The sequence below is a fragment of the Oncorhynchus clarkii genome, chromosome 14 (assembly GCF_045791955.1).
Source record: "Oncorhynchus clarkii lewisi isolate Uvic-CL-2024 chromosome 14, UVic_Ocla_1.0, whole genome shotgun sequence".
Lineage (NCBI taxonomy): Eukaryota > Metazoa > Chordata > Actinopteri > Salmoniformes > Salmonidae > Oncorhynchus > Oncorhynchus clarkii.
In genome coordinates, this window is record NC_092160.1 from 10,984,767 (window position 1) to 11,011,516 (window position 26,750).

The following is a 26,750-nucleotide window of genomic DNA, read 5'->3' on the forward strand; positions in this document are numbered from 1 at the left end:
CAGAAGTGTGTCTGAAATCATTTATTTATCGATAAATGACTTTTTGTAACGCCAGGGCCACGTTTGGATGGGTCCACTGCCAGGGGACAGTAGCGCGATGCTCTGACGTCATCGCGGCCAATGTGTCATCGCTAGCGGGCTACAGAAGGTTGGCCCGACTTCCCCCAGCAAAGAGACGGCGCGCAGGAAAGTAGTGAGATCGAAACATCCTGTAAAATAGGACTAACTTAAAAACAAATGCAATATACGGAATTTCAGTATTGTTTTGTCGGCGAAAATCAACATAAGAGCACATAGCAAGCTATTTGGCTGAAATATTGTGCTTGCTACAGCAAGCTTGCAAACACTTGAGAGTATTCTAATTAAGGAGCGCGTCGAAGTCGGCCTGGTCAATTTGGCTAGCCAGCTAGCTTACAGAGCTAGACCTATCTTGAAGTTATCGACTGCAGGACAAGCAACATAAGAGGTAAGGAACGTTTTTGCCAAATTTTACTTAATAACATGATTGGATCTGTGGAGTTCAACGGGCAAGGATGGCCATATGACAGACAACCGTAGCTAGTTGGCGCTGCTAACTATGTAGCTAACAAGCGAGCTATGTTAGCCGCTAACAAACGAACTAAAATATTATTAAGCATTTCCTGTGTAGTAGTTAGTTCGTCAAGTTAACGTGTCATCTCTCTGATAACACAACTTGGAACACACCTATCTACCAATCAATGTACATTAAAGCTACAATGTAGAACCTATAGTTAGCTAGTTCGCTAACGTTACTAGTTAGCGGGCTAATGAAGCTACAACATAGATACTGCACAAATGATGTAAACATTGGGGTCACGCTTGTGAACGTGAAGTGCTTGTGAACGTGATGCGCAAAAAGCAACTATCGCGTTCTACAGAGTGTAGAGTTTCCTCAGCCCTATTGCTGAACATGGTCAATTTTTGTCCAAATTGACGTTTGTGTTCTTGTTGCAGTGTAAGCTAGCTAGTTTCGTTTCTCCGTTAGCTGTGATGAGTACGCTAGTGCATACTTCATAAATCAGGGCCCAATACAGAACTGTTCCTAGTCTGTGTGATGGACTGTGGTTGGGGAAGAGGCTGGCTCTGATTCCCTGTTTTATTTCCATAGGAATGAGTGATGACCTCTGTTGTGGTGGCAGACGGTGGAGGGAATATGGTGGAGTACGTCACTGTCATGGAAGAGACTGAGCAGGTAAGAGACAACCGGTCCTAACCTTCCCTATGCAACATTTAAAGGGTGTTTTAATTGCAATACCAGTGCCACACACAATCCCATTCCAAGCTTAAAGAAATATATTATTGACATGAATAATATTGTGAAGTGAACCAATGAATAACATGTTTTTCTCGTGACATTGGCATCTCTGTTATCTCAACATTATAAATGATTCAACAAATGTTCAAATACACACCACATGATGTATGTTTCAACTTGCGCTTCCTTCAATGTATCTGTTAATTCTCCAGAGTCAGGAGAACCTCGGTGAGGAGGGGGAGGTGGTGCAGGAGATAGTGGAGACTGTAATAGGGGAGGATGGGGAGGAGTATCCTGCTGTGGTGGTGGAAGAGGTGCCCAGTGCCCAGTTGGAGCAGTGCTACGCTGCCCAGGTGTTGGTCTACGATGACGGGACCTATCTGATGCAGGACGTGGGAGACGAGCAGGAGGTGGTCACCGAGGTAGTGGAGACAGGTGAGAGGGAGGGTGGTGCAGGACTGGACAGCGATATTTTTTTGTTGCTGTTAGAGGGTTTGGATAGTGTTTTTTTGATTGAGTGATTGCTTTAGAGGAGTGTGGGTGTAAAAGGCTCTAGCCCTGTACTGGCCCTCCCGCACTCACCTATCGTCAAACCAATCATGTCCATGCGGAGCTATACGGAGCACTCTGCATTGTTACAAAATTTGGGAGGTGCACAGCGATGAGGTGCTCGAGTTGGCCTCCGGAAGCTCCGCAATTGTGTCACACCCCACGTACAGAGCCTCTGGATCGCATTGCCTGAACAAGCATAAATTGGCTTTTAGACTTTCCAATATATCACAAGTATTATTTTCTTCTAGGACCATCTCAAGAAGGACATCTAGTGGTGAATGAACTGAGCCCACTGGGAGAGGGACAGAAGTCATGAGGTTTGAGGGAGGGGACAGCTTTTTAGGATGTTGACCAATGACCATCCTCAAGATAGATCTTCTGTAGGCAGTAGTTACTATGCACAACCGAATGCGGGAGGGTTGTGAATGAATGAGATGAAGAGCGGCGAAATAGAAGACTTAGGGTGATAGCTGGTACAGGCTACGTCACTCCTTCTCTCCAACGCTACACGGTTTACTATCAGTGTCCCAAAAGTACAGGTTCACTTAGCCTAACCTCTCATTATTTAATGAAAGGAAACATCCATCTTGCCCAGCTAACTGCTTCCAAGGGTGAACGTCTGTGGTATCTACTGCTGTAGGGCCCCAGGCATAGGAAGATACGGTTGAATACTCATTGAAACAAAGTAATTGAACGAACATTACATTGAAATGAAATGTATTTTTGCCACTCCTTTAACCCCGTCTCCTGTGTTGTTGTAGTAGAGGTGTCGTCACACGGGGGCATGGTGTGCTTTGATAAGACCTTCGAGGCGGCCGAGGCCCTTCTTCACATGGACTCCCCCAGCAGTTTCCATGGAGACCGCATCAACACAGGTAACAACTCAACCCCTCCTCCATTGGCCTTGCCGGGGGCCAGGCATTATAAGTGTGTGGCGGGCCATGATGTCGGGCTGAAAAATATGAGCGTAAAATGTGTCAACGTTCGTTCTACCATAAAGTTACCACTTCACACTGCTCTGTGGCTGTAATGATGAACTATTGTCTGTCTGTGTCTCAGTGGAGGACGTGATGATGGAGACGGTGGTGGAGGTGTCTACAGAGTGTGAGCCCATAGAAGAGGACAGCTTCCCTATACCCCCTGACTATGAGCCTCCGTCTGCCAAGAAGAAGAAAGGTCTGCCTCAGACACAACCACATGCGTTCTTGCCATCTGTCACTGTGTGCAACCCAGTATTAAAAGTTAAGTTGTATATTATATAAAATGTACGAAGTTATGTTTGGTTGGTTTCCTTGCAGGGGGACGGAAGCCGAAGACACAACAGCCTCAGCCTGACACCAACGGCAACATTGACCTGGGGATCAGGCAGAGACCCAGAGAGGGAAAAGGTAGTCCCAACTCAAGATGGGGCCATATCCCTTCAGTAGATAGCCGGTGTGTGAGCAATCCTCTGTATGAATGACGTTGGTCTTCTCTCTCCCTCCGTCCTCCAGGGAGCACCACCTACCTATGGGAGTTCCTGTTGGATCTCCTCCAGGATAAGAACACCTGTCCCAGGTACATCAAGTGGATGCAGCGGGACAAGGGCATCTTCAAACTGGTGGACTCCAAGGCCGTGTCCAAGCTGTGGGGCAAACACAAGAACAAACCTGACATGAACTATGAAACCATGGGCAGGGCACTCAGGTAACTATGGGATACCATTCTACTATATTGGCTAGCCAATTCCTCACTATAGTTAGTGTGTAAGGCTTACTGTTGACCCAACATATCTTGACTATTTTTATGCTAAGGAATGAGTAATGCAATTTTTGATTTGTCTTTTTAAAATGCATGCATTTAACCTTAAGTTCCTGTTTTTAAAATGCATGCAACGGTATGCCACTTACGTTAGGTAAACTGAGTGTACGGTTGTTCCTGTCCAGGTATTACTACCAGAGGGGGATCCTAGCCAAGGTGGCGGGCCAGAGGCTAGCCTACCAGTTTAAAGACATGCCCAAGAACATCAGGGTGATCGACGATGACAGGGAGGAGGAGGAGGGAGATGAGGGGGAACCCTCTGAGCACCACCAGACACTGATTATTGACCCTGCCACCTCCACCCAGACACAGCAGAACTACATCACCGTCATACCCACCTCGTCCGGCAACAGGTGAGAGGCATGATTGGAGAAGTCATGAAATAATGAATACATTTTTGTTGCAATTTTTTTTCCCCAAGAGAAAATCTGTGGTATTTATTTGAAAAAGTGTTAGGAGCAACAGACATAAGAGAGAACTTGCATGTGTGAGTCTGTCCGTGTCCATTTTCATCCAAATGCACTGTGAAGTAGTTACATCTTTGTTTCTGTCTTATGTACAGGACCATGCGTTTGGCCATGCCCATGGTCATGACGACGACACTGGGTCAGATGACCCTCAACTCCTCCACCGTCTTCACCACCCAGGCTCCCATCACCCTGGGCAACGCCCACGCTGGCGGGCCCAAGCTGGTGATCCAGACCCTGCCCGCCATGATGCCCGCCGGGGCCAAGAGCGGAGAGAAGATCACCATCATCACCATCCCGGCGGCCCAGCTAGCTCAGCTGACGCAGGGCAACCTTTCAGCCCAGCTCTCAGGCCAGTTAGCTCAGCTCATACAGGCTAAACCAGTCACCCAGCTGGTGCAGGCTAAACCAGTCACCCAGCTGGTGCAGGCTAAACCAGTCACCCAGCTGGTGCAGGCTAAACCAGTCACCCAGCTGGTGCAGGCTAAACCAGTCACCCAGCTGGTGCAGGCTAAACCAGTCACCCAGCTGGTGCAGGCTAAACCAGCCCCTCCACTCATACTGGCAAAGCCTGTGACTGTGACCCAGCAGCCACCTGCCGCCTCCCCTGTAGGTAAACCACAGCTCCATCCATCCACCACAATCACCATACCTACCCCCTCTACACACCCTGAAAAAGAAGCCATCTCACCCCACACAGCCCTTCCAGAGTCCACCCCTTCAGTGAGCACGGAGCTCCCCCAGTCTAGCCCGGGAGACCCCTCTGACTCAGAGTCGGCACAGAACCCAGTTGACCCTGAATCTTGAACTCGAGGCCAAGGGGCCCAACAGCTACTGACTCCATATTGACCCTGTGTTTTGAAGTGGAGTCTTCCCTTCCCATCCTCCAATCACTGGGCAGTGGAGCTGTAGGACCATACAGAGGAGGAGAGCTATGGAGCTCCTAGTTACCAGGGAGCTAGTCTTCAAACTGGAGCTGCAGTGCCATCCCTCCCTCCACATCAGAAAACCAGGAAAAGAGATGAGGATAAAGGGACTTTGTATACATAATACATAGCTACACTCTCCTACGTATTGATTTGGACAGTGAAGCTAAAACTTTTAATTTGGCTCTATACTCCAGCATTTTGGATTTTATTAATTATTTCATGTGAGGTGACCGTACAGAATGTCACCTTTTTTATTTGAGGGTATTTTCATGCATATCTTTTTCACCGTTTAGAAATAATCACTTTATGTATCTAGTCCCCCAACTTGAAGGTGTTATACATATTTGGTCAAATTCAGTAGTATGTGTATTAAAGTAGTCAAAAGTGTAGTATTTGGTCACATATTCCTAGCACACAGTGACATCAAGCTTGTGATTCTGCATTTGCACTATGCTTTGGCTGTGTTTCAGAATGTTATGTCCAATAGAAATGAATAGTAAATAATGCATTATCATTTTTAATTGAAATATTACAGAACGTTTCTGAACACATACCTTAATCTGGATGCTACCAAGATTACGGATAATCGTGAATAAGTGAGAGTGTGAGTTAGAGGCGCAAATATCATACCCCCCAAAAAGTGATGGTGAGAGGTTAGCCTTTCTTGGGGGTCTGATCTTTGTGCCTCTAACTTATCATTATTCACAGTTCATTCAAGATTATCAGTAATTATGGTAGCATCCACCTTTTAATGTAGAAGTGTTCAGAAACATATTCAATTTGTATAATTTTTTTGACTCCAAAATGACACATTGTTGTGCCAAACAGAAATGGTAAATAGTCTGAAACACAGCCAAAACAAACTGCAAATGCATCCAACAAGTTTGTAGAGTCACAAGCTGATGTAGTCATTGCATGCCAGGAATATGGAACCAAATACTAAACTTATGTATATTAAATACTTATGATACCTTCAAATGGACTGTTTTCATTTAACGGTAAAACAGATATGTAGGAAAATACCCTCAAAACAGGTGACATTCTGAACGGTCCCCTCATATGAAACATTTCATCTCAAATTTGAAATGCTGGAGTATAGAGCCAAATGAAAAGTTTTAGCTTCACTGTCCAGATAAATATGTAGGGGAGTGTACATGCTTTAGAAGCTCTTTGGATCTCAAACGATGGGCAAGCCTTAGATTGTACATTGAACATGCTTCTTTTAATCAAAAACATAATATAAAGGAAGCCTGAAAGATTTGTGTACACTTTTTGATACTCTTCAGCAGGTTACGTACGATGTATTCTAAGTTCAATGCAAGTGTAGTTCTTTTTGTCTCGTAGTTGAAATCTTTGGGTTTTCCTCTGACTGGTTGGTTCCCATCATCTGGCTATGGAAAGTAGTCTAGTCCTCCACAGCACTGTCCCTCCACACTCGTTTTTTTTGTGTTATTATATATATTTTTTACTGTTCAGAAAAGGGAGCGAAAGGATGTTTGTGTTAAGGAAAGACAGATCCAGATGGTATATTCCCACATTTTGAAGCATATGCTATTTTCATGTACTCTCAAAGTGTATTGATGTAGATTTTACTGAAGTATGTATTATAAAAAAACATGAATTGAAACATCTTGTCTTGGTCAATACTTGTTGGCACTGAATCTCTTTCAGACGAAGTTGAAAAACATAAAGGACTAGGCAAACCAAAACCGTGTGTGGTAGATCACCTGGGTGTGAATGAATGGTGACGTTTCACCAAGTAAAATCATCAGAAAATGATAGCTGCTGTTCTGTGGTCAGTTGTGGAAAAAGTACCCAATTGCCATACTTGAGTAAAAGTATAAATACCTTTTTAATAGAAAGTTACTCAAGTGAAAGTCAGCCAGTAAAATACTACTTGTCTAAAATTATTTGGTTTTATGTATCAAAAGTAATTAAAACTGCTCATATACATTTAAAATTCCTTATTAAGCAAAGCAGACAGCACCATTTGTTTTGTTTTTAAAGTGTATGGATAGCCAGGGGCACACTCCAGCGCTAAGACATTATTTACAAAAGATGCATTTGTGTTTAGTGAGTCCGCCAGGCCAGAGTCAGTAGGGATGACCACCTGTTATTTTGATAAGTGCTTCAATTTGACTGTCTTTGCTAAGCATTCAAAATGTAACTTTCGGTTGTCATGGAAAATGTATGGAGTAAAAAGTACATTTTCTTTAGGAATGTAGTGAAGTAAAAGTTGCCAAAAATATAAAAAGTAAAGTACAGATACCCAAAAAAACTACATAAGTAGTACTTTCAATTATTTTTTACTTTACACCACTGTAGAATGGCAACCCACAGCTGATGTTTGTATTGTTCTTCAAACTCAGCTGGATACCTTTTACTGTCAATGTATTCTATATACAGTGCATTTGAAAACTATTCAGATGCTTTCCCTTTTTCCACATGTTATTACATCCTTATTCTAAAATGAAAGAAAACATTTGTCAATCTATGCCCCATAAGCAAAAACAGGTTTTTAGAAATGTTTACAAAAAAAATGTATACTGACAAGATATCCCTATTTGGTAAAAGAACAAGTCCATATTATGGAACCGCTCAAATAAACAGAGAAATGACAGTCCGTCATTACTTTAAGACATGTAGGTCAGACAATCTGGAAAATGTTTGCAGTCACAAAAATCATCAAGGGCAATGATGAAGCTGGCTCTCATGAGAACCACCACTGGAAAGGAAGACCCAGAGTTACCTCTGCTGTAGGGAATACGTTCATTGGAGTTAACTGCACCTCAGATTGCAGCCCAGAGTTCAAGTAACAGACACATCTCAACATGAACTGTTTAGAGGAAACTGCGTGAATCAGGCCTTCGCGGTTGAATTGCTGCAAAGAAACCACTAAAGGACACCAATAAGAAGGAGAGACTTGCTTGGGCCAAGAAACACAAGCAATGGACATTAGACCGGTGGAAATCTGTATTTAGGTCTGATGAGTCCAAATTAGATTTTTGGTTCCAACCTTCGTGTCTTTCTGAGACAGAGTAGGTGAACAGATGATCTCCACATGTGTGATTCCCACCGTGAAGCATGAAGAAGGTGTAATGGTGTGGGGGTGCTTTGCTGGTGACACTGTCAGTGATTTATTTAGAATTCAATGCACACTTCACCTGCATGGCTACCACAGCATTCTGCAGAGATACACCATCCCATCTGGTTTGCCCTTAGTGGGACTATCATTTGTTTTTCAACAGGACAATAACCCAACACACCTCCAGGCTGTGTGAGGGCTATTTGACCAAGAAGGAGAGTGATGGAGTGCTGCATTAGATGACCTGACCTCAACCAAATTGAGATGGTTTGAGATGAGTTGGACCTCAGAGTGAATGAAAAGCAGCCAACAAGTGCTCAGCATATGTAGGAACTCCTTCAAGACTGTTGTAAAAGCATTCTAGGTGAAGCTGGTTGAGAGAATGCCAAGTGTGTGCAAAGCTGTCATCAAGGCAAAGGGTGGCTACTTTGAAGAATCTCACATATAAAATATGTTTTGATTTGTTTAACACTTTTTTGTTACTACTTTCATAGTTTTGATGTCTTCACTATTATTCTGTCCAAAACCGAGCCATGAGGTTGAAGGAATTGTCCGTAGAGCTCCGAGACAGGATTGTGTCGAGGCACAGATCAGTAAGGTTACCAAAAATATCTGCAGCATTGAAAGTCTCCAATAAAACAGTGGCCACCATCATTCTTTAATGGAAGAAGTTTGGAACCACCAAGATTCTTCCCAGAGTTGGCAGCCTGGCCAAACTGAGCAATCGTGGGAGAAGGGCCTTTCTCAGGGAGGTGACCAGGAATCTGATGGTCAGTCTGACAAAGCTCCAGAGTTCCTCTGTGGAGATGGGAGAAACTTCCAGAAGGACAACCATCTCTGCAGCACTCCACCAATCAGGCCTTTATGGTAGAGTGGCCAGACGGAAGCCACTCTTCAGTTAAAGGCACATGACAGCCCCCTTGGAGTTTGTCAAAAGGCAACTAAAGGACTCTGACAATGAGATTCTCTGGTCTGATGAAACCAAGATTGAATGCTTTGGCCTGAATGCCAAGCATCACATCTGGAGGAAACCTGGCACCATCCCTACAGTGAAGCCTGGTGGCATCATGCTGTATGGATGTTTTTCAGCTGCAGGGACTGGGAGACAAGTCAGGATTGAAGGAAAGATGAACAGAGCAAAGTAGAGAGAGATCCTTGATGAAAACCTGCTTCAGAGCGCTCAGGACCTCAGACTGGGTCGAAGGTTCACCTTCCAACAGGACAACAACCCTGAGCACACAGCAAAGACAACGTAGGAGTCGCTTCGGGACAAGTCTCAATGTCCTTGAGTGGCCCAGCCAAAGCCCGGACTTGAACCTGATCGAACATCGCTGGAGAGACCTGAAAATAGCTTGGATGCTCCCCGTCCAACTTGACAGGATCTGAGAGGATCTGCAAAGAAGAATGGGAGAAACTCACCAAATATGGTTGTGCCAAGCTTGTAGCGTCATACCCAAGAAGACTCTAGGCTGTAATCGCTGCCAAAGGTACTTCAACAAAGTACTAGGTAAAGGGTCTGAACGCTTAAGTAAATGTGATATTTCAGATTTTATTTTCCAAAATGTCTAAAAACCTCTTTTCACTTTGTCATTATGGCTTATTGTGTGTAGATTGAAGAGAAAAACAAACAATTTAATACATTTTAGAATAAGGCTGTAACGTAACAAAAAGTGGAAAAAGTCAAGTGGTGTGAATACTTTCCGAATGCACTGTACATGTCCTATCCTGGCCTCAAGAACATCTGAAACTACTTGACACATGAATGGTATGGTAATGCACACAATATTGGTAGTAACCCATCCAGTCACATCACATTTACTGTCAAAGTGCCTATTTATGAGGATCATTTTTTATTCTACCAGGTAAATTGACTGAGAAAATATTCTAATTTACAGCAACAACCTGGGGAATAGTTACAGGGAGATGAGGGGGGGATGAATGAGCCAAATTGGTGCAGACATTCTGTGCAGTCGTATACCCATCATTGCAGATGGAGGAGAAATGCTAAGGACTTGGATCACTGCACACTGTGCTATTTGGTATTAATTTACCTGCTGGGCTCCGTCATCTGTTATTTCCCAGTGTTATGTCCTCTCACAGTATGGCCTGATGGGATTGGAAGGGATCAGGTGAGATCAGGGTTAGAAGCCCCATGTAACTTCCTGTCCACCCATTCCCTCACACTCATCCTATTCTGACTCACCATTGTGTCCAGAGTCATGCTCAAGGGCAGCAGACTTAAGGGCTAACCAGCTGAGGGGTCATTACCACACACACGCACTTACCTATGGTCAGCCTCCGATTCAACTAAATGTTTTCTTTATTATCCAACTCTGTGTTGTCCACTGCCACTGTGTGTCTGTAATAAACATGAAGTTGTATATTATATGAAGTGTACTAACTTATATTTGGTTGGTTTCCTAACAGGGGGAAGGAAGCCGAAGACACAACAACCTCAGCCTGACACCAACGGCAACATTGACCTGGGGAGACTTGGAGAGGGAAAGGTACCACAGAAACCCGATTACTTATGCAGGGTGTGGGGGTCTTTCTCCAGTCCCTGTGGTGCTGGTTGGAGGGCTGTGATGGTCTCAAGTCCCTCTCAAAGTGCCCAGTTTCACACAGTGACAAATATCCCAGTGAACAGTGTACAAAACTAAGAACACCTGCTATTTCCATGACATACACTGACCAGGTGAAAGCTATGATCCCTTACTGATGTCACTTGTTGAATCCACTTCAATCAGTGTAGATAAAGGGGAGACAGGCTAAATAATGATTTTTAAGCACTGAGACAATTTAGACATGGATTGTGTATGTGTGCCATTCGAGGGTGAATGGGCAAGACAAAATATTTAAGTACCTTTGAACAGGGTTTGGTAGTGTGTGCCAGGCGCACTGGTTTGTGTCAAGAACTGCAATGCTGCTGGGTTTTTCACACTCAACAGTTTCCCGTGTGTATCAAGAATTGTCCACCACCCAAAGGATATCCAGTCAATTTGATACAACTGTGGGAAGCATTGGAGTCAACACGGGCCAGCATCCCGTTGGAATGCTTTTGACAACTTGCAGAGTCCATGCCCCGATGAATTGAGGCTGTTTTGAAGTGTCTACTCAGAATTCCTCTGTCCAGTGTGTGTTCTTTTGTCCATCTTAATCTTTTATTTTTATTGGCCAGTCTGAGATATGGCTTTTTCTTTGCAACTCTGCCTAGAAGGCCAGCATCTCGGTGTCGCCTCTTCACTGTTGATGTTGAGACTGGTGTTTTGCGGGTACTATTTAATGAAGCTGCCAGTTGAGGACTTGTGAGGCGTCCGTTTCTCAAACTAGACACTAATGTACTTGTCTTCCTCAGTTGTGCAACGGGGCATCCCAAGGGTTTTCTAGTGATCAATTAGCCTTTTAAATGAGAAACTTGGATTAGCTAACACAACATGGCATTGGAACACAGGAGTGATGGGCCTCTGTACCCCTATGTAGATATTCCATTTTAAAAAAATCAGCTGTTTCCAGCTACAACAGTCATTTACAACATTAACAATGTCTACACTGTATTTCTGATCAAGTTGTTATTTTAAATGACAAAGAAAATGTGCTTTTCTTTCAAAAACAAGAACATTTCTAAGTGACCTCAAATTTTTTAACGGTAGTGTATATATATATATATATATATATATATACACAGTGCCTTGCGAAAGTATTCGGCCCCCTTGAACTTTGTGACCTTTTGCCACATTTCAGGCTTCAAACATAAAGATATAAAACTGTATTTTTTTGTGAAGAATCAACAACAAGTGGGACACAATCATGAAGTGGAACAACATTTATTGGATATTTCAAACTTTTTCAACAAATCAAAAACTGAAAAATTGGGCGTGCAAAATTATTCAGCCCCCTTAAGTTAATACTTTGTAGCGCCACCTTTTGCTGCGATTACAGCTGTAAGTCGCTTGGGATATGTCTCTATCAGTTTTGCACATTGAGAGACTGACATTTTTTCCCATTCCTCCTTGCAAAACAGCTCGAGCTCAGTGAGGTTGGATGGAGAGCATTTGTGAACAGCAGTTTTCAGTTCTTTCCACAGATTCTCGATTGGATTCAGGTCTGGACTTTGACTTGGCCATTCTAACACCTGGATATGTTTATTTTTGAACCATTCCATTGTAGATTTTGCTTCATGTTTTGGTTCATTGTCTTGTTGGAAGACAAATCTCCGTCCCAGTCTCAGGTCTTTTGCAGACTCCATCAGGTTTTCTTCCAGAATGGTCCTGTATTTGGCTCCATCCATCTTCCCATCAATTTTAACCATCTTCCCTGTCCCTGCTGAAGAAAAGCAGGCCCAAACCATAATGCTGCCACCACCATGTTTGACAGTGGGGATGGTGTGTTCAGCTGTGTTGCTTTTACGCCAAACATAACGTTTTGCATTGTTGCCAAAAAGTTCAATTTTGGTTTCATCTGACCAGAGCACCTTCTTCCACATGTTTGGTGTGTCTTCCAGGTGGCTTGTGGCAAACTTTAAACAACACTTTTTATGGATATCTTTAAGAAATGTCTTTCTTCTTGCCACTCTTCCATAAATGCCAGATTTGTGCAATATACGACTGATTGTTGTCCTATGGACAGAGTCTCCCACCTCAGCTGTAGATCTCTGCAGTTCATCCAGAGTGATCATGGGCCTCTTGGCTGCATCTCTGATCAGTCTTCTCCTTGTATGAGCTGAAAGTTTAGAGGGACGACCAGGTCTTGGTAGATTTGCAGTGGTCTGATACTCCTTCCATTTCAATATTATCGCTTGCACAGTGCTCCTTGGGATGTTTAAAGCTTGGGAAATCTTTTGTATCCAAATCCGGCTTTAAACTTCTTCACAACAGTATCTCGGACCTGCCTGGTGTGTTCCTTGTTCTTCATGATGCTCTCTGCGCTTTTAACGGGCCTCTGAGACTATCACAGTGCAGGTGCATTTATACGGAGACTTGATTACACACAGGTGGATTGTATTTATCATCATTACTCATTTAGGTCAACATTGGATCATTCAGAGATCCTCACTGAACTTCTGGAGAGAGTTTGCTGCACTGAAAGTAAAGGGGCTGAATAATTTTGCACGCCCAATTTTTCAGTTTTTGATTTGTTAAAAAAGTTTGAAATATCCAATAAATGTCGTTCCACTTCATGATTGTGTCCCACTTGTTGATTCTTCACAAAAAAATACAGTTTTATATCTTTATGTTTGAAGCCTGAAATGTGGCAAAAGGTCGCAAAGTTCAAGGGGGCCGAATACCTTCGCAAGGCACTGTATATATATATATATATATATAAAAAAAAAAGGAATTCAGTCGGGTCTCAACCTACTGTTGAGTTAGTAGTAGAATACACAAGGTGCAATTTCAAAATGTGCATTTTCTTATGTCAGTCACTCAATTAGCATGTCAATTCAATATTAGGAAGGTGTTCCTAATGTTTGGTACACTCAGTGTATGCTGTCAAGCTGCTGGTTCTGCTTTCTACAGTACATGGCAGTATTGTTAATAGCCTGCTGTTGTTGCCTGATAGGTGCTGTGGACTAACTGCCCAACCAAAGGCTGCAGAAGTGAAGTGGGAAGCTAAAGTCGTGCATGTTTTATTCTCAATAGATATTTGAGGGGGAGGCCCCAAGACAACGTGGTGCAGAACAATGGAGACTGAGCTCCAACCATATATATATAAAACCTGTTGTTATATTGTCGATGGCCACAACATCATCAGCAGAGCTGGGTCACAGTGGAGAAGATGGCCTGAGACCGTCAGAAGTGGTGAACAATTGTTGCTAGCCTATGCACTAGCCGGAAAGACAGGGGATGAGTGAGATAAATTTTTCTGAATGTTTGTGCTTAAGCATTTAGTAAGTACACTGGGCAAATTTGACATCAATGACATTGTCATAAACAATATTAACAGGGCTGGGAATTTCCAGCGACCTCACGATACCATCACGATCCTTAGGTGCCGATACGATATGTATTGATATGTATCTGCTGCAGAGAGACATGACAAAACTAGTTTTAAATCAGTCATGGAAGTACGTGCTCAAAACATGTTGGCTCACAAAAAATAAGCAAAACAAAACAATGGTCACATACATTTCACTGTTTCAAAGGGTCAGCCATAGCAGAGCTACAGGATATAATGACCAGATGTCGCCGCCATAACAACGGGATTCGTTGTCCACAGAGCAGAATGGTGGGCTGTCAAACTCCTGCCTAGTCCTCTCTTTGGATTGGTGGATACATCTTATTTGAATATTTGATGAGGGTTGTTGACGTCAACTGCCTGTAATCAATGGAGAGTGAGATGTTACGCTACCCTCCTGAATATGCATAGACTGTCTCAAATTACAACATGTTCATCTTAGATATAAAGTGTTGCCGGGATGTCACGTGCATCACATTTATCAGGATAGTCGTAACAACCTAAGGATTGCAAAATTTCTATTAGATCAAATAAGAAATTCATGTTTATTTTTGACTAAATTCGACACATTGTCCCCGCATACAATAACTTAACAATTAATGATCTGCCTAACGTGGACAGATCTTGGGCGGAATAAACCCTCTCGCGGCGCCCCTGGAGCAAATAAGACTTAAGTGTCAAAGTGCCATGCTCAAGAGCACATCAGATTTTTCACCTTGTTGGCTCGGGTATTTGAATCAGCGATCTTTCGGTTACTAGCCCAACCCTCTAAGATGGAGAACAAGCTATAGGATGAAAAATACGGGAGTTTTGGCCCAGGGAAAGCAGACCAGCGCTAACCATTTTTTTTGTGTGTTTTTACAAATTTATAGTCGTAGTCAAAGTATTGCATTAATATCGTCCAAAAATAATTTGAGATATGTAACTGTATCGATCCCCCCCCCATCACTAAATATGAACATACAGAACTAACCAAAGTATTAAAACACTAAAATAAAGAAGTAAACATGACATGAACAAAAACAAGATGTCAGAATGTAAGTCTTTTATTTTGACATGCTCATTGGCATTCTTGTTGCCACAGCACTGAAAATAATAGCAGTTACAGTATTGATAGGATCCTATTCTCCAATTACTTTAAACCAGTTATACACCTCATATGAAGAAAAACGATCATGAGGGATAACATCTCACTTGACAGAAAACAAGTACTGGTTTAAAAAATAAATAAATAACTACTCTCTGGTGTCAAGTCTGCAGAATCAAATTTCAGCACCAGTTCAAGTAAAAGAAGCATTCACTTCTCCAGTATCACACTCCCACATGTTGTTTGATCCAGTCGATTCTTCCAGGACTGTCCTGAACTGAGACCCTATTGCACGAAGCCTCGGATAGGCAACCTACATCAGCCTATGAGGTTGATCCCGTGGCTCCCTGAAGCTGACATCACAGAGCAGTGAGAGGTGGTCGGAGGGGTAGTGGTATGAGGGCAGGCGGTCAGGTCCTATCTGTTCCTCAGTGGGTATGTCCAGCAGGGTGTCCACAGTGAAAGCACCGTGAGAGTACCAGATGTAGTCCAGGGTACTGCAGCTCTCCCCTGAGGGACGGATCTTCCAGGTAGTGTAGGCCGGCTCCGTCTGCCCATCTGCACTCAGCAGCTTATAGGCGGAGTCCAGACCCAGGGGGGAGGAGATAAAACGCCTGTACACGTCCTCTGAGGGCTCAGCGTTAAAGTCCCCACACACTATCAGAGGCACCCCCTCTGTCCCACTCCCTCCCCCAGGTCCCCTACTGACTGGGTCTGACCCAGCCGCCCTCGAGGTGATAGCCTTTAGGCTCTGCAGCAGGTCAGCCCCTTGGGCCCCCCTCAGCCTTTCCCAGCCACTCCTCGCCTTCAGGTGGGTCACAGCCACGCACAGCCTCTGGCCCGTCTCCCGGCAACGCAGCGTCTGCACGATGGCCACCTGATTGGTAGGCAGCATCATGGCAGAGAGGCGCAGGTGGGAGGTGTGGAGGAGGCTGAAGCGGGCACGGCGGTAGAAGAGCGCACAGCCGTCAGGGCCGTTGTTGCTGGCCACTTCCAGGCAGGGGGACCAGGGCTTGGGAAGGAATGTGCTGTGGTAGCCCAGGCTGGCCAAGATGGGCTGGAAGGTGTCGTAGTAGTGGTCCACTTCCTGGAGACACAGGATGTCAGGGCGGTAGGTGAGGATCTCTTCCAGGATCAGGTACTTCCTCTCAGCCCAGTTCAGAGCATCCAGAGGACATTGCACAAATCCATCCTTACCCTCCCCTAGAGCTGAGAGGAGGAGAGAGGACGGTTACCAGACATTAGCAGTAGACATTACTGTATAGCGTTGAACACTTCTCCCCATTTCTGATCGAAAGCCATTGTGAGCACTGAGCAGTATCATGGTCTGAAGTCTTGAGAGCTAGAATCTTGAGTGTACAAAACATTAAGAACACCTGCTCTTTCCATGACATACTGACAAGGTGAACACAGGTGAAAGCCCTTATTGACACCACTTGTTAAATCCACTTCAAATCAGTGCAGATGAAGGGGAGGAGACAGGTAAAAGAAGGATTTTTAAGTCTTGAGACAATTGAGACATGGTTTGTGTATGTGTGTCATTCAGAGGGTGAATGGGCAAGACAAAATATTTAAGTGCCTTTGAACGGGGTATGGTAGTAGGTGCCAGGCGCACCGGTTTGTGTCAAGAACTGCAACGCTGCCTCGTTTTTCACGCTCAACAGTTTTCCATGTGTATCAATAATGGTCCACCACCCAAAGGATATCCAGCCAAACTCAATACAACGTGTCAACTGTGGCAGGCATTGGAGTCAACATGGGCCAGCATCCCTGTGGAACGCTTGACACTTTGTGGAGTCCATGGGGGGGGACTGTTCTAAGGGCAAAATGGATGGGGTGGGGGGGGTGGGGTGCAACTCAATATTAGGAAGGTGCTCATACAGTACATGTTCTGCTCTGGTAGTCTTCTGTATTCTATAGTACTCTATCATCTATCAGAGATCGATTTACCTTGAGCTAGGATGTTCCATGTCATGACCCGTATAGATGGTGTTTGCTGTTGCTCATTGTTCCTGTATTGGTGCTGGTGTTTAGGGTCTACAGGGTAGACCAGGTCCCTGTGTGGCCGGGCCGGCCGGTTCTGGAGGATCTCCTCGCACTCCCTGAGCAGCTGGTCTGGGTCGGCCTGCTCCAGGCCCTCCGGGTCCTGGTCTGAGTCCTGGTGCTCTGGGTCGTAGTCCTGCTGGGCCAGTGGAGCACTGTTCAGGGTCTGGGCCAGGGTACCAAACAGCCTGCTGCTGCTACTGCTGCCCATCAGACACACTGAGGACAAGGAGACAACATATTAGAGAAATACAAAACACTGCACACATACAGTGTGCGCACATAATCACGCGCACACACACAGTAAAACATGAGTCCTGTCATGTTACCCTGCAGTCAGCAGAGACTGTCTCTCTCAGGCTCTCACATGAAAGACCATGTCTGAATCAGACTGTAACCACTTGTATATGTGGCATGCAATATGCTCTTAGGTGGACGAGTCAACAGCGAAACAATGCCCACAGATTAAGGATAGCACATTCACAGGACGACAGACAGGCAGACACTCCCTCGTGAGTTAGGCTCCGACTCATCCTCTGCGTTCCTTGGAAGCCATTTTGTGAGCAAGAGCAGCTAGAAAAAGAATAGTTAGACAGAGTGGATCTAAAGAAAGATATACATAAATAAGCTTGATAGAACTGTGGTCAAACCGATCATCTCCATCCTTAGACTACGTACGTCACTGTGGTTTAGTGAAATCCTCACCACTGTTTTGTCTAGGTGTCGGAGAACAGCAGCACTACTCTCTAGCTCTCTTCCTCTCGCTGTTTTGATGACTCCTTCACTGTCTTTCTCCTCCTTGTACTTCAGTTTCTTCTGATTATTTTTCCCCCTCAGTCGTTTTTCGGACAATCCGAGTGCTTCCACTTTAGTTCTCTGCTGCTTTCAGTTTGTCGTACTCAGTCTCTCTCCCCCTCTGTCTCAGTCCCTCCCTCTGTTTCTGTGTCAGTGTGACATTCCAGCTAATGACAGCGTGACTGTTTAGACACAGTTAGTCTGTGTGAGACTGATGGGAGGACAAGGGAAGGGAGAGAAAGGAAAGGAAGGGGGAGGGGAGGATATGAGGTCATCACCATGGCTTGTCATATGTCAGTTGGAGCTGGCAGACTGATGTATCCGGACACAAAGAAAACACACAGGGGAGTGGAAGGTGGACAGTAACACACTTGAGTCACACACACACACACACACACACACACACACACACACACACACACACACACACACACACACACACACACACACACACACACACACACACACGCAGGGGTGCAAGGGTTGGCGAGTTACTCAATACCCAGGACACAGTGTTCTAGTGCAGGATCATGTTTACGCACCATAAACTTCTCCAGAGAGAGAGAGAGAGAGAGAAAAGCAGGGAGGAAGAGCACAGTATTTATTTGCCACCATTTGCTGACCTCTAGCTGCAGTTTTGATTCTGGAGTTATTACTTTTTCTCATCTGAAACATTTTTTTTTACCTACAGACACCTTTCAGATGTGAACACATATCTTCACATCTTACAACTATTTCTTAGAGCTCTCTTAAATATGGTCCAGACAATTTTCTCAGTCGAACACTCAGTTTTTCCGATTGAGTTGAGAGATGATAGACAGTTACTCACAAAGAAAACGTAGAGTCGATGGAGAAGAATCACACACGCCCTCTTTTTAAAATCTTGCTTTTTGACTCACGCTCGACCCAGTGTCCAGGCTCTCTCCATGGAGCTACATAGAGCACTCTCGCCTCTCCTCTGTTTCTCTCTATTTCTCTTTCTCCAGGGGTTCTTTCTCCTGAGAGAGATTGGACTCTTCTGAAACTGATGTATTGACGTGAAAGAATGTTCCGGAGCAAGCGGATGTGACTGGACTGCTCGGTGTGTGTGAGAGTATAAGAGACTGGACTGTTCTGTGTGTGTGTGTGTGTGTGTGAGTGAGAGAGAGAGTTTTCGAGAGATGGGGATTCTGCGAGCTACCGAGCATTCCTGAATAGACCAGTGTCAAACCCAGTCTCCTCTCTTCATCCCCACACTGCTCATTTGGCTGCCACAATGGCTTATTAGAACTGTCCCGTGAGGGTCACACACATGGCATACAACCACTCGCATAGAGATATGGCACACAAACACCACAAATTACCAAATTAAATGAGATTAGTGTGGCTTGTCCTTAGTTAATCTGTGTGATAGAGGAGAGACTCAACTGAGTGGAATGTGATTCAATAAGCTGACTCAGTCTGCTGCTCATAGAGCACATACACTGGAATGCTTCAGGGCCCCATTCAGCACGAGTATTCTACATGTACACTATGTAGAATGTACATACGGTATGTGGCATCAGAGAGTAGGCGTTTCCCAAACATAAGGTTAAAAATAGCTGGAAACACCGGTGGAGTGGACATTATGTTTCTGACTCAACTGAGAAAGAACATGATTGTATCTGTGTTTTCAGTTGGCTATACTTACTTTACTTACCATCTCCCTAGAGGACAAAAGCTAAAAGAAAGGAGACGAAGGAAACCGTTTCAATAATTGGTATCTAGGCCTACTCAATTATACTGTAGACCTAAAATCTGTTGTTCTCCATAAAAATACTGCATTGACAGCACAGCAGGCCAGGCCTATCTACGGGCCTACATTTAAACTGGAGAGCAGAATCTCTCCATAGGAATGTTGGTGACATCAGCGTTGAATGAGACAATCACATGACTGCTCCAGGCAATTATCAAATGAAGGATGGGAGCATGACAGAGGCTAGGTAGCCAAGTAGACTAAAATTAAAACATTTGGGAAGCAGGGGGTCTGGCCCCCAATGCCCCTTGAACTCCTGTCCATGGACAGGAGGGAGATGTAAGGGGAACAGCAAAATAGCCTGGCCCCCTCATTTTCAGAGTGTTTCTGAGTGTGTGCTTGTTTCAAAGTTGTCACTTGCACAGGATACAGCAGGTGTAAAACAGTACAGTGAAATGCTTACTTGCAAGCTCTTTACCATCAATGCAGTAATAAAACTAATAATATAGGTAAGAAAACACAAGAAATATGAGACAATAAAAAAAAAAACTGTGTGCATTCTTAAAGCTGGACTCCTTAATTGAAATAAAGTGGTCAACCGGCCTGTGTTTCGGTAAACAGCTGAGGGAGGAACCTGGAGAAATATTCAAAGTGAGAGCTATGTATGCAAGAACTGACCATCTATGATATCACAATTATAGTTTTGACCATGTTTTGGAGGCAACAGTATTTGTTTACATTTACTTTGTTTACAAACAGTGGCGTATAACAATCTTATATTTTGGGTTCTGATAAGGTACGACAGTTGAACTAAGCTCATGAGACATTTAAGTTAAAATCTTCAAGAACAAAAGTCCAAAATAGATGTAGCAACTTAGGATTCTAGCTTTAATAAGGAAACCTCTCGAGTCGTAACACAGTTATGCACCACTAATCTCATTAAAACAGGCAGCACTCAACCTCAACCTCAGCACTCAACCTCTTTTGGTTTATACTTTATACCCCCATCATCATTAGATAAGTTTAACCCACTGGTGGAGTCAAACCAATAAAATCATTTAATGGTAAATCCTCGGGAATAGTGGGTTAATTTAGATGAAACCCCCTCATCCACACTCTAGACATTAATATATCAGTGTACTGTTAGCTGAGAGGTACAAGGGCTTCTCTCACCATGACCTGATTTTACGGACATGACAGAACCTAAAATAACTCAACCCTTCTGATCTCCTCCTCAGTCACCATGGGTAGGAAAACGTGTGCTGCCAGTTTTAATGAGATTAGTGTTGCATAACTGTAATGAGGTCGCCATTTATTTTTTGGTCTAACCTTTTGTCTTGTTGGAGCCATTTAGCGGAGTGGTTGAATAGAGATGGCCTAGGAAGCATACCTTTTTTTATACTACAGTAAATGGTTATAGGCTAGACCGGGGATCTTGAGCGGAGGGTCGGAACATCATAAATCATTTGTACACTGCAAGTTGACTGCAAGTAGCCCAAACAGATATAGTATGACAAAAACAATGATTTCAAACATGCTTACATTGGGAACAGATTTCCTAAATTAAAATCACTGATCTGATTTCCTGGTGATTTTACAGTCTTAAAAAGGGTAGGAAGCATGAGTTTGCACTATACACCATTTCTCAACATCATATGGAGAATCTACTCTGTGCTCCCGAGTTCATATGCTAACTCTGTAGCTAGCTCAAGCGCTTCACGGACTTTGTGGCTGTGTTATCTAGTGGGAACTCATTAGCACGGCAGGCTCGTGCCTTCTTGCGCTAATTGTGTAGTACCTTGTCTTTTCTCTATTTTGTTTTGTCAACTTTTTGGCATGTTCTCTTTGAAGTGGGCTATGGGAGTTCTGTAACCTTTCCCACCTTGGCTTAGTGCTAGTGCGCTATTTGACTGACATCTGGAATCTATCTATTTTGGTTCTCTCTCACTATATAGCTATTGGATTTCCCTCACCGACTCTCCCTCGGCCCGGTGAAGCACCTGCCTCCCCTGGCTTTGGTAGCCAACTCAGCCTGCCCTCTTTCACTATTGGATGGGCCCCAACCAACAATCTGTAAGTCTCTGCTCTCTCTTTGCTTGTGGTCTGTGGTTATGTTTTAGTTGTGTTATTGGGCCCTGGCTTGCCGACCATAACCGTGATGGTTGGCTAGGCTGGCTAATATCTAGTTGGCTAAAAAGTCTGTCCCACGGTAGGGTAAACAAGGTACCAAGGATCACCGTCAGTGCTCGGTTGTCTCCACCAAGTCTGTCCACAAACAATTTGATTTGCTGGTTTTAAGCATTATCTCTTTGTTGACTGTTGCGAGGTGTTATCATCCTTCATCAGCACCGGCCTGTACCCTACCTGCCCTAAGCTCTCTCCTGGCCCCTTACACTAAGTCTGAATTTGTCCTGCTAGGTGACCTAAACTGGGACATGCTTAATTAAACTACCTGACCAAGTCCTAAAGCAATGGGACTCCCTACATTTTTCTCAGATTATTACCAATCCCACAAGGTGACTCCAAACACCCAGAAAATGCTACTCTCCTCGATGTACCTATCATGATTATTTGTGAGGATAACTAGTCTGGTGTTTTCTGTAATGACCTTAGTGATCACTGTTTTACAGCCTGTTTGTGTAATGGCTGCTCAGTGAAACGTCCTGCCCTGATTTGTCATAGACACTTGCTAAAGAAACTTTCATAAGCAAGCCTTCCTTCATGACCTGGCCTCTGTAAATGGGTATAGAATCAGCTTGATATCTTCAGTGATAGTTAACAAACACGCCCCATAAAGAACATTTGAATTAAAAACAGGTTCAGACCCTGGTTCGACCGTGATCTGGCAGAGTTACTCCACCTCAAGAATTGCATTTGATGAAAGGCTTGGCACATGCATACTCAGGCAGACTGGCTCTCGTTCAGGCAAATGAGAAATAAGTGCACTCAGGCTATCCGGAAGGCAAAAGTTAGTTACTTTAAGGAGCAGTTCTCTCTCTGTGGGTCTAGCACCAAGAAGTTCTGGAAAATGGTTAAAGATCTGGAGAATAAACACTCCTCTTCACAGCTGCCGATGTCCCTTAAAGTTGATGTGGTTGTTACTGACAAGAAGGACATGGCTGAGCTCTTTAAAATCACCACTTCATTAAGTCAGGATTCCTATTTGGCTCAGCCATGCCTCCTTGCCCATCCAACATTTCCTCATCTCCCACCCCTTCTAATGCGACAAGCCCTGATGCTCCTCCCTCTTTTTCCCCTGCCCTACTACAAAGTTTCTCCCTGCAGGCGGTCACTGAGGAGCTCCTTAAACTTGACCTCCTTGAACTTGGGAGTATGGCTAGACAGTACACTGTCCTTCTCTCAGCACATATCAAAGTTGCAGGCTAAAGTTACATCTAGACTTTGTGTCCTCTATCGTAATCGCTCCTCTATCACCCCAGCTGATAAACTAACCCTAATTCAGATGACCATCCTAGATTATGGAGGTAAGGGTACTCTCGAGCAGCAGGTAAGCGTGCTCTCGAGCAGGCTAGATGTTATTTACCATTCGGCCATCAGATTTGCCACCAATGCGCCTTATTAGATCACATCCCCGCACTCTATACTCTTCTGTAAACTGGTCATCTCTGTATACCCATCGCAAGACCCACTGTTTGTTGCTCATTTAGAAAACCCTTAGGCTTCACTCCCCTTATCTGAGATATCTACTGCAGCCCTCATCCTCCCACATACAACACCCGTTCTGCCAGTCACATTCTGTTGAAGGTCCCCAAAGCATACACATCCCTGGGTCGCTCATCTTTTCAGTTTGCTGCTGCTATCGACTGGAACGAGGTGCAACAAACAAACACTATCTCAATCTTTTCATTCAAAGACTCAATCATGGACACTCTTACTGACAGTTGTGACTGCTTTGCCTGATGTTTTGTTGTCTCTAACTTCTTGCCCTTTTGTGCTGCTGCCATGTTGTGTTGCTATCATGTTGTGTTGCTACCATGCTGTGTTGTAAAGTGTTGCTGCCATGCTATGTTGTCATTTTAGGTCTCTCTTTATGTAGTGTTGTCTCTTGTCGTGATGTGTGTTTTGTCCTATATTTTTATTTAATTTATTTTTATTCCCAGCCCCCATCCCCGCAGGAGGCCTTTTGGTAGGCCGTCATTGTAAATAAGAATTTGTTATTAACTGACTCTACACTGTAGAATAATAGTGAAGGGATCAAAACTATGAACACATATGGAATCATGTAGTAACCAAAAAAATTGTTAAACAAATCAAAATATATTTTATATTTGAGATTCCTCAAAGTAGCCACTATTTGCCTTGATGACAGCTTTGCACATTCTTGGCCTTCTCTCATATCACCATAACCCTAATTGCTCAATGGTATCTTGAAACATACTAGACAGGTGATACAAAATCAATGAGGCAGAGGCAAACCTGTACGCTAGGAGGAAATAGCCTACCCATACAAAATGTCATTTTATTTCTATGGAATACCCTCTGACTGTTTTTACTGGTCCAGTCCTTTGCGGTGAACAAGCTGTCCAGGACAAGCAGCGTGAGGGAGAAAGGCCACAGGAAAGGAGACGCCGAAGAGGTCAACCCTCTTCGGCGTCTCCTTTCCTGTGGCCTTTCTCCCTTGATTCCTTACCGTTCAAAAGACATGATACTAGCGCTACGTTTTTTCTGTCTGTTGTGAATTGGCGTGCCGCATTTTACATTTATCCCGGACCATTTTAAAACTAGGCTACTTGCGGATCGGACCGTTAACCATGTTTAGGCTACACCTTGTTCAGCCATGTTACCTCATTAGATAGCTATAGCTAACAACCTGGGGCGTAGTCAGCAGGATGCAATGTTTTGTAACGTTCAGATTTAAGCTACATAGAACAAACATGCCTCTCTGGCATGTTGAACAAAGAATAACTTTGGCTCTACTCATGGGATTTCTATCTGCAACATTTAATTAAGAATGGTTTGCAACTGGTCGTGGTCCTAGTAACATTACCAGTAGCCTATATGCAAATGTGCCATTTGGTGGCACATAAAGAAAGAAAAAGGGATAGCTAAAATGTTTTGACTAAATTCCTCTTGCCAGTATACTAACTTTATTTTGAGTTAATGTGGAGCCAATGACTCAGACTTGAGCACTGGGACTCGGACTTCAGCCATAGGGACTTGTGACTCAAGCACAGGAGACTCAATTCGGACCAAGGTTTAGTGACGCAACAACATCGCTGTTAATTAGCCCCCATTCTACCTTTGGACATCAATAAAATAAATAAAGTGCCAAAAATTAAGTATTGAACTAACTTTGTTATGGAAGTGACATGGGGCAAACAAACAAAAAAAGCAATCCAAAAAACAAACCAGTTCCCCCTCTCTCTCTCACACACACACACACACACACACACACACACACACACACACACACACACACACACACACACACACACACACACACACACACACACACACACACACTTTGGTAATGATTCAGCCTCTACTACATATTTACCACGTTCTGAATGTCTGAGGATGTAGAAGCGCATGAGACTTCACATAGGCCTAATCGGTTTGAATAATAATTCTGGCCAAACAAGTGAAATACACCCCTCCCAACCGTAGGCTATATCGTTCCGAATGTTATTTAAACAGAATCCAATAAAATTATATAATTGTCATTTTTTTAAACAGACACAGAAAGGTCTTATAAGATGCCTCCTGAACACTGAAAACGCCTACCTGGTATACAGCTCGCTGACGCGGGCGATGAGCCGCGTGATTTCACCTGTGGCTTGCCGCCTTCTCCTCCGGTGTGACAGTGCCGTGGAGCCGGGAGGGATAATTTCTTCGGAGGTGTCTGTTTCTTAGCTGCCGGCCTCAGGGAGGAGAGACACAACGCTGCCAAGTCTCGGTGAAGGAACGAACACCGACGAACCGGATACATGTCTCGCCCCGGTTCTGTCACAACTAGTGTTGCCAAATGAACGAGAGAGCGGTGAGAAGCTACCCTAACAACCTCACTTCAGTCCCAACACTCGATAGTCCTGTCAAATAATAACTATTTGCATAAAAATAGAGATATCATTATACGGACACAAAATGTTGGTCACTGCGGCATTCTTTCACGTTTGTATCAGTAACAAAGTAGCCGGCAAATGTTTCATCATATTTCTGACAGGCTCTTTGAACTAGAGTTTCGAGGGTGGATAACGAAGAAGGAGGATTTCAAAACCCTAAATACAGAGGCTGGAAAATATCTTGTCAATACAAATATATCCTTAGTAATTATTCGTTTAAAGATACCCGTAATCAAACCACATTCCGCATTATATTGAGAGATTTAAAGCAACTTCCCCAAAGAATTCCCCTGATTCAAACTGCCAATGGATTGATCTGTACAGTAGGGTTTTCATGACAAACCAGGAAGAGGGAGGGTTTAAGGGTAGAGGGAGGGTGTGGTCTCACCTCTGATCTAATCAGAGGCCAGTGCGCGTGTTGGAAAAACAGCATAATGACGCAAATCTCTCCAAACAAAACGCCACCTCCCACGCCCACATACTTATACAATGTCCTGTTATGTCAGCAACTGGACGTTTGGACTAGGCTAATAGCTTTCTAAAAACAGATTTACCCACAACATAACCTACACAAGCATTGTAATACAAATAGTGAAATAAACAATATCAAATAAGGTAGGCCTAGTGAGCAAAACAACCGTTTTACAAGGCATACTTAGGGCTTTTGCATTCAGACATTTCCTATCAGTAACATATCCATTAAAGTTGGGCATGCCACATAATCTATGACATTGGTTACCAGACTTGTGGTCGGTACCCCATGTGCGGTCCCCTGATAATTGAAATGTTGCCTGATTGAGAAAATCTGTAAACTTATCAAACAAATGAATAACCGTTTTCTCTTTAAATGGGTTGACACCCTTTAGTGTCAACTAAGGACCTCTTAAACTATTACAATATGCTTTCATGTCATGATTATCTGCTGGGGCAGCCTGTGGGACCTAAAATGCAGTAAATATGCCCTAAC

General features: G+C 43.9%; 2 protein-coding genes across 6 annotated transcripts; one reads left to right on the top strand and one right to left on the bottom strand.

Moving 5' to 3' along the window:
* The first annotated feature begins 119 nt into the window (after nucleotides 1-119).
* LOC139366271 (ETS-related transcription factor Elf-2-like) lies at nucleotides 120-6,651 on the top strand. 4 transcript variants are annotated; one of them, XM_071103560.1, is made up of 10 exons: nucleotides 150-466; nucleotides 1,130-1,213; nucleotides 1,489-1,711; nucleotides 2,590-2,703; nucleotides 2,888-3,004; nucleotides 3,127-3,216; nucleotides 3,322-3,514; nucleotides 3,754-3,981; nucleotides 4,191-4,470; nucleotides 4,525-6,651. In XM_071103560.1, the coding sequence occupies exons 2-10, from the start codon at nucleotides 1,139-1,141 to the stop codon at nucleotides 4,900-4,902; spliced, it is 1,698 nt and encodes a 565-aa protein (XP_070959661.1). In that variant the 5' UTR covers nucleotides 150-466; nucleotides 1,130-1,138; the 3' UTR covers nucleotides 4,903-6,651. The 4 variants fall into 4 exon arrangements, with proteins under 4 accessions (XP_070959659.1, XP_070959660.1, XP_070959661.1 ...); XM_071103561.1 differs by having other exon boundaries at nucleotides 152-466; nucleotides 2,593-2,703; XM_071103558.1 differs by having other exon boundaries at nucleotides 120-466; nucleotides 4,191-6,651.
* An 8,440-nt stretch (nucleotides 6,652-15,091) lies between these two features.
* On the bottom strand, nucleotides 15,092-26,197 carry LOC139366272 (nocturnin-like). 2 transcript variants are annotated; one of them, XM_071103562.1, is made up of 3 exons: nucleotides 25,446-26,197; nucleotides 17,099-17,410; nucleotides 15,092-16,357 (listed from the first exon to the last, which is right to left on the bottom strand). In XM_071103562.1, the coding sequence occupies exons 1-3, from the start codon at nucleotides 25,648-25,650 to the stop codon at nucleotides 15,462-15,464; spliced, it is 1,413 nt and encodes a 470-aa protein (XP_070959663.1). In that variant the 5' UTR covers nucleotides 25,651-26,197; the 3' UTR covers nucleotides 15,092-15,461. The 2 variants fall into 2 exon arrangements, with proteins under 2 accessions (XP_070959663.1, XP_070959664.1); XM_071103563.1 differs by lacking the exon at nucleotides 25,446-26,197 and adding an exon at nucleotides 17,897-18,347.
* Nucleotides 26,198-26,750: the final 553 nt, after the last annotated feature.